This window comes from Lampetra fluviatilis, chromosome 5, assembly GCF_964198595.1.
Source record: "Lampetra fluviatilis chromosome 5, kcLamFluv1.1, whole genome shotgun sequence".
NCBI lineage: Eukaryota > Metazoa > Chordata > Hyperoartia > Petromyzontiformes > Petromyzontidae > Lampetra > Lampetra fluviatilis.
In genome coordinates this window covers 19,483,983-19,492,521 of record NC_136279.1, presented here as the reverse complement: position 1 = coordinate 19,492,521, position 8,539 = coordinate 19,483,983, and the positions used below count along the sequence as shown (strand labels likewise).

Here is an 8,539-nt window from a genome sequence, read left to right as displayed (position 1 = left end):
AAAATAACTGCGATTAAATAAAATGTGTAAAATCTACGCGGTGATAACCTGCGACTCTCTGTATATGGAGGGTGTTTGAAAACGATTGACCCAATTTCAAAGCAGTATATTTCACGATGGCAACATGTTACATTTACACAAAAAGTTACGAACGGTTTAATGAGTTAGCAAGTTTTACTAACCATTTTATAAATGCTCTATGTGCCCTCCACGTGCTGTACGGACAACATCGAGACGATAGTTGGATTCGTCCCAAACGACTCTCTTCTCCCGTTTTCCTCTGAGGTGTGTGGTCGCCCTGTGCTCTTCCCCTTACATAAACAGCCTGTTTCCTCAAATCGTCCGTACCAATGACGAATGCTCTTTGACATTGGCGGGCTCAATGCCAAAACGCCGTTGAAACGCACGTTGCACCGCAATTACGGATGCAGTCTTGCTGAACTGCAGAACGCAAAACGCCCCTTGTGTGTTGCGAGATCACCGTCTTGCGAATGACTGAGGCTAGGGGCTGTTTGTGCGCTGGGAGAGGCATTTCGCGGTCATCATTTGAAACTCTACGCCCCGAACTTTCAAGTGGTAAGAGTTTAATTCATGGGCGGTTCGTGGTTGCAGAGATATAGCGATTTCAAATCGGGTCCATCGTTTTGAAACACCCTGTATGTAAAAATAGACATTTCTTAACTCCTTGATGGTAAACTACGCAGCTTCCGAGAGTAACCAGCGAGAGCGAACGAATTCCGTGTTATTTTTTTAAAATCCTTTATATTAAGTTCACTTGCTTGCTTGCTTGCGCGCTTACGACCATGCAAATATTTCGGTCGTTTTTTAACCCACTTCCAGTGATCCAATCGAGCTGACATTTTGCACACAGACTCGTTGTGCATGACAATTTATTTTCGTGAACATTTTTTTCCAAAATATTACACTTTTTAGGAAAAAAATAATTATATTTAATTACCAATTGCTTAATGGTGGCAGGCAATCATCTGACCCATAGGTGGCAGCCATCTCAAGCCAGATGACGAGAGGACTCTAGCCGCCATGCATATAAAGGATTTATAGTGAAAAACTTTGTTTTTACGGGTTAATTTTTTATTCGTTTGCCGTTACTTAGCTAGTCAGGATACCTCACAAAACGCAGGATTGGCTGAAACAAAATTGCCGTTCCTTATTCGTACATTTATTTCTCCCAGAACCACGCTTGGTCGGGTCAGCTTTAAACCAAACAAAAAAAATCAACGAGGGGTCAGGGAACACAGTGGCAACGAGCCAAGCCTGTCTGAGAACGCTGTTGCACCGAATCCGGCGCACGTCTTTGCGAGCAACGTTTGCGAGTCCATCTTCGCGACTGGCTGGCGATCAATCAGCCTCTTGCTGAAATTTCACTTCCTCGTCGGATTCGTCCAGAAATAAGTATAACCCGTAAAAACAAAGTTTTTCACTATAAATCCTTTATATGCGTGGCGGCTAGAGTCTTCTCGTCCTCTGGCTTGAGATGGCTGCCACCTATGGGTCAGATGATTGTCTGCCAGTATTAAGCAATTGGTAATTAAATATTTAATTTGTTTTCCCTAAACAGTGTAAAATTTTTGAAAACATTTTTCACGAACATGTATTGTCTCGCACAACGAGTCTGTGTGCAAAATGTCAGCTCCATTGGATCACGGGAAGTGGGTTAAAAAACGACCGAAAAATTTGCACGGTCGTAAGCAAGCAAGCACGCAAGCACGCAAGCAAGCAAGCGAACTTAATATAAAGGATTTAAAAATCAACATTCGTATTCCGATTCTGTGCTCTCTTTCTCCCCGCGCAAGGCCGTGGCTCTTCTGCTAGACCCCGCTGTTCCATCCCCTCCTGCCAAGATGTTCACCACGAGTGTCCCGATTCCAAGAAGCACTTCGACACCCACTCGTCCATGTGATCGCGGCGGCCGCCTTCACGCGAGCCCACGGACTGAAGTCAACCGAGTCCCGTTGCGTAACGAGCGTGGGGGGCAGGGGGTGCCTTGAACCCCCCCCCCAAACCAACCAACCAACCAACCCAGTGGTGGCCAAAGCTACGAGTTGGATGATGCCCCCTTGACAACGTGTCAAAGAACACCAACAAAATTTCAAATTATTTCGACGAAAACGCTTCCATTTTACGCGCCACGTTTTATTTTAATGTCGAGCAGCGGCGTAATTTTGCAAACGAGGTACTACGAACATCTTTCGACAACACAACTCGCCACTGAATCAACTCAAGCCCCAAGTCACCTGGGGCTTTTATTTATTACATTGTTAATCATCAGGCACATGAGGCGCGTAAGTGGCTTAAACACACATCTGTCATGAAATAATTTAAACAACTCATAATGGTGCGACCGGGGGCTTGATTGAATCTGAAATTGTCCGTGGACTGAGCTCCGGAAAATGTCTACGCCGTCGAAGGTAGGGGAGAGTTGGGCCCAACCACGCAAATAACTCAACACACAATTAAAATACAACCTCTTTTATTGTCATCACACGACTCCCCTCCTTATTCTACGTAACACGTGCAGAAGGTCGGTGACGGATTACAATAAAATGCGTCACCAATTGTTTACGAAATATTCAGCGATACACGCGCAAACGCCTTGAGGGCAAAAACTGCTGTTAGCGAGCACCTATTAAGGCAGGAACAGCAGAAAAGGGGGTTGGGGGTGGCTAGAACTACGCCTGGCCACCTTTGCCTCGCTCGTAGCAATATTTACACACTGCACCAGATACTCATTTGAGACTGGGTCGACCTAGGGGAGGCCCAAGACCGGTTCGCTGTTGTTGGCCGTGAGCGAGAATTGAACTCGGGAAGCCACACTCGCACCACCGCTCCTCACGCAAACACAAATATCCCGCATGTAGCCTCAACAGATTGTTGGAGCAAGTGCTTTGTGAGCACACTATGAATGCTGGCACGGTACGCATGGGGGTGGGTGGCCAGCACCACGTCCGACCGCCTGTCTCCCCAGTGGCGATATTTACACACCGCAGTAGGTAGTCATTTGAGGCCTAGTCAACCTCGGGGAGGCCCAGGACCGGTTCAGATATTAGTCACCGATGTTGGCATTGAGCAGAAATCGAACTTGGGTGGCAAACCGCTCCACTACCGCTACCCACGCACACATACATACACACACACATGCCAACTTTATCACGAGACCACAGGCACGACATTGCTCGCTTAAAATACCACTGCAGATACCAACGTAGGAACACCACAAGGAAATTCACGTGCGGAGTTCACACCGTACCCACGGCACGATCGCCGACTATTCCAACTGCATTGTTGGGGCATTACTTTGCTCCAGTTTCAGGTCGACAAAGTTCAACCCAATGTTTTCAAGTCTTCAGGTGAGATAACGGGTGGAGGTGAATTCACCAAGTAATTTGAGCGTGGCAACAGCCTCTTCATCATTGGCGCGTTTTCTATCAGGGCGGACACATGCATTCAACTGCCAATCGCCACACTAAGAGGTGGTGATGTCATTCCAGCGCTCATGCCAGGCGAGGTGCACTTTGAGGCCATGTGGAGGTTCAAAGGCTCACTAGCAGCTGAGAGAGACTTGTGCGTTATGGGATAACCGAGGTGCCACCTGGCATGTTTTTAAAGATCTCCTGTATAGCCTAAGATGGTTATTGGGGCAAGTTCTGTTAGCGAGTACTTATGAAAAGACAGAGATGTTTTGCAGTCAGGACTCTTATGGACAGGCAATTTAAGCAACACGTTCCTTCGGAGTGGGCAGGTAGGAACTTGGTTGGACAGCGCATTCGTGCACGACAGACAAATAATCCCTGGCGGGCAGTGTGGAACCTGTGTTCCTACCGGTTTAATATACAAGGCCGTAAAGATGAACTGTGCTGGTCTCTAAAATAACTTGCACACTACATTAAGGTTTCAGACGGGTTACCTTTATTGTAGTGCGTCAATGTTATCCCCTTATATGCACGTGTATTCCAACAAAATTGGACACTCCAATTTCCTCCCGCATAAAAGTTCAAATCCTTCAACCTAAATTTGCGAAAGTTGCAAACGGAACCAGTAATTTTTTTCTATAAATATTGAAAATTATAAATAACATCAAATCACACTTTACTCAATTGCATAGTGCTGTTGCATTGTAACATTTACTTTTATATTTCAACGTTCAATATCAAAGTGCGCTGAGCCACACACCTGTAGAAGTCAAAAAATCAGTAATCATGGATTGGCATCACAAAGGATTAGAGTCATAGTAATAAGAGTATTAAATCGTGGGTTTGAGTCAAGGGTCATGGGGGGTTGGTGGAAATGAGGGTGGGCGATCTACGTGTTCCATCGCTCAGTCACAGGAACCATCGCTCCACCCATCCTTCCAGCGCTCGTCCACGCGGCTGCAGTCGAACTGGGGCTTTCCGAGTCTGCGGTTCACGTCGTTGTGCAGGCCGCACATCCACTGTGATAGACCGCGGCGGCTGCTCGTGTCCGGTGGCCGCATCTCAATCCTGCGCAGCAGCAACACACAGACACACACATGATGAAAATTTAACACTTTCATTCAAATATTAGGAAGCCACTGCGGCCATGCACTTTCAAATCTAGATTGAAAACAAATTTCTTAAGAACTGCTTTTTGTGTTTAGTTCGTTGTCCTTCCCCTGCACCACCGATCAGCACAGGTTGGCTACGTATGCTGCGAAAGAAGTTCAACATACATACAATAGTCGCAGTGCAGCATTGGCAAATGGTGGCTATTGGTAGTTGGTGGTGGTAGCAATGGCCATAATGAGCCATGCCTATAAATGAGATGCTTTGGGAGGAGGTAAGGTTGGTGGCTTGTACGGACATCCCTGCTGTGGGCAACAAGGAGGAATGGAAAAACACGCAGCCAAAGGGAAGCACAGCTGAGCACAGGGAGATTTGTGGTGGTACGTGTAAATGGTGGAGTGGTTCGTGTAGAGTGGGTTCATAGCACTTCAAACCTGGCACGGTCCAGCATGGCAAGGTCCAACAATCCTCATGACTGACACAAATTGGGAAAGGCTGTCACAGCCAGCAGTGTTTCTGCTATACAGCCATTCATATTTCTTCCAGTTTTCTATTCCCAGCTTGATTAGCCCCATTTTTTAACCAAGTTAAACCCAAGTTAAACTTTAGCAGCCTTATAGTTTACTGCAGTATACTCAAGGCAACCCGTTTGTCAGCTTAAATACTTCCTCTTGTTTAGTTGTATGCCGTTTTTTAACCACTTACCATCGCCTACACACAGCGCCTTCCCCTAACCCCCTGCAGCATAACAAAAGGAGGCTTAACTTAACCCTCCCCCACGGCCCATCCTGGCTCCTCCCCCCCCGCCCATCCTGGCTCCTCCCCCCCCTTTAACCTGTATATAGTCTCGTGTCTCTTAAGAGTTCTCTCCACTTGATACAGTAATTTTGCTGTGACTGTACCATCTGAAGACGGAAGCTTGTTGCCTCCGAAACGTCGTGATTGAATTTAATTTAATTGTATGTTTTACCTACGTGACTTTACCGAAAAAAACAAAGAGTATGGTCCCTTGCAGTCACAAAAACTTCAAATCTAGAATTAGAGCCAGCAGTGTATTAACGGCTGTTTATATAAACAAAGGTATACTGCTGTGGAGACACTACACAGCAGCGACACAGGCAGGTATCAAAGATACACCGAGACATGAGGAAGCACAACAAGGTAATAGAGACACAGGCCCGATGTGGCACAATGACAATGAAGTCAAGTGTGACAACAAAGACGGCACGTGTGGACACATGGAGGCAACGGGCATCACACGCAGGTGCAAGGAGACACAATGACAACACACTGCGGCGCATGGAGACACGTGACACACAATCACACAGGAAGACCCAACCAGACGCATTGATACACGTGGTGGCACAGGGAGAAGAGAGCACTTGAAGATACACGGAGCCACACGGCTTTGCAGGGGGAACCACAACAAAGTCCCCACGGGGGATTCACCTTTCTCGCATGTCCGTGGCGCAATCCTCGCACGGGTAGAAGCGTGAGAACAGCCGCACCATCTCCCCCATGTCGCGACGCTGCTGCGTGCTCGGCTGCTCGGGGTAGTAGGCGGCCATGGTGTGCAGGAAGGTCCACGTGCTGCGACCCAGCTCCTCCCGGTCCACGGGGCACTCGACCGCGGCCGCTCTGCGCTGCTCTGCCACCTCGGTCGCAGCGCTGCCCGCTGCCGCCCCCTTCTGCTCGTATCGAGGAAAACGCGAGAAGAGCGAAGGTGACGAAACAAGCATGTAACGATGATCAGGATCGATGTGTCATCATGGGCAAAGTCGTTGATACCTTCTTTCCAGAAATCCCGCAGCTGCTGCACAGTTTGACATGCGACCTTCCAGGATTTGCTGGAACAGTATCTCCACCATCTGCTCTTACATCTTCATCTTGGTCGCCAGATTCGTGGAGATCACTCCAATGCCCGTCTCGGTAACTGGCTTCCCAATCATCACGCACACATGTCCTACCCCAGTGTTAAATTTCGAGTTAAAGCTTTCGTGACTGCAGGGATTCATCTTCTTGGTTCTTTCGGTAAAGTCACGTAGAAGAGAAATAATAAAATAATACAAAGAAAACATAATAAAATACAATTCTCACGACGTTTCGGCCACAACGCAAGCAGCCGTCCTCAGGTGAAGAACAGGGCTGTCTTATTTTTTTGTATTATTTTATTATTTCTCTTCTACGTGACTTTACCGAAAGAACCAAGAAGATCCTACCCCAGTGTTCTTCATTGCAAGGTCCGCGGGCGACCGGTGGCCTCTGGTGGCCTTGAGTGCGGCCCCCGACATTAGACAAACGTGAAGGCGGTGTGGCGGCCCTCACACCGATGTCTTACCGGCGAAAGTGCCCCCTTCCCCCCACTCCGAAAATTAGTTAAGAACACTGACCAACCCCAGTGTAACATTTTCAGCGCCTTGTCGGGCAGCGAAGGATAGCGACGGCGTGGGAAGGCCTTAACACAGCAGCGAATAGACCATGGTCGATGGTGTTCACAACTACCAACGAAATCCTAATGGGGCACAATCTGCTTAAAGTATAGTATACGACAATGATTCCTAACAGGGCTCCGTTAATTTAAAAACTGTGAATTGGATGATGTATGATTAAATGTACGGAATTGTCAAATTAATCTCAATGGACGGTACTGTCAAATGGCCTACTTTGCAGCTTTAACCTTTGTTAAAGGATGTGATTATAATACTGTCATGGTTTAATGGATATGGAGGATGACAACCGATAAATAGGGCTTTATTTCTCACGGAATGTTTTGTTTCCCTGATAGACTGGAGGTGGGTCGTGCCTGGAAACCTCTGCAGCGAGAGATATACTGGATGTGCTTTGCCGGGTGCAGTAACGTGCTCCGGTTTGGTTACCTCGAAACAACGTGACCGAAATAAAACCCTCCTTATAATTGTTAAATGACGACGAGCGCAACAATGGTTAACCAAAAGACAAGCTTATAATAGCCAATTTAAGAACACTATAAAATGGTTAAAGTACGTGTTTATACTGTAATGGTTAAACGAAGACCGCTGTAACACTGGTTAATGAAGTACATGATTATACCAGCTAAAGACCACTGCAAAATATCTAAAGGACATGTTTATAGTAGTTATATAAGGACCACGGCCACAATATGTAAACGCCATGCTTATAATAACGGATCAATATAAACCACGGCAGCAATGGTTAAATTACATTCTTATCATGTTCAAATAGAGACCCGCCTTCACAACGGTTACTCAATTCACCCACGCACCTCCTTCCTCTGCGCCTTCATCCATGACGTGAAGTCTGTGCACGCCCGGCACGGCTTGGGAGCTCCTGGGGCCTTGGCCGCTGAGCTTGACCCGGGCAGTGACCCGGGCAGTGACCCGGACACTGACCCAGACCCCGGAATTGACCCCAATCCCAAACCCGGTGCCAGCGTGGTCTCCTTCTCACTGGGCGCAGCCATGACTGGTGGCGCGGGGCAGCTTGGGAAATAGAGGAGCCCCCCCCTCTCCCCCACCCCCGCCGCTCCGCCCCCACCCCCGCCGCCCCGCCCCCACCTCCGCCGCTCCGCCCCCACCCCCGCCGCCCCGCCCCCGCCGCCCCGCCCCCACCCCCGCCGCTCCGCCCCCACCCCCGCCGCCCCGCCCCCACCTCCGCCGCTCCGCCCCCACCCCCGCCCCCGCCGCCCCGCCCCCACCCCCGCCGCTCACATAGTCTGTGACGTCATAACAATAATCGAAGTCACCTGTCGGCCATCATAGGTGGGGGAATAAATAAATACAAATTTTATTAGGGGCCGTCCATAAATTACGTCACGCGATTTTTGACGATTTTTGACCACCCCCCCCTCGTCACATGGCGTCACAAAAAGTCAGACCCCCCCTCAAATATGACGTCACAAAGCTCTGCCCCCCCCAAAACCATATTTCCATTTTGAAAATAAAACATGCTTCAAATCGCTTTAAACTGTTGTCATTGTAGTGCGTATTTAATGTGGCGCT

The 8,539-nt window shown here is 48.3% G+C and overlaps 1 protein-coding gene across 1 annotated transcript; it reads right to left on the bottom strand.

Annotated features, from left to right (window-relative positions):
• Positions 1-2,361: 2,361 nt before the first annotated feature.
• Positions 2,362-8,001, bottom strand: GFER (growth factor, augmenter of liver regeneration). The gene is made up of 3 exons (XM_078856221.1): positions 7,804-8,001; positions 5,991-6,229; positions 2,362-4,499 (listed from the first exon to the last, which is right to left on the bottom strand). Exons 1-3 carry the CDS (start codon positions 7,999-8,001, stop codon positions 4,337-4,339), a joined length of 600 nt encoding a protein of 199 aa, XP_078712347.1. The 3' UTR covers positions 2,362-4,336.
• Positions 8,002-8,539: the final 538 nt, after the last annotated feature.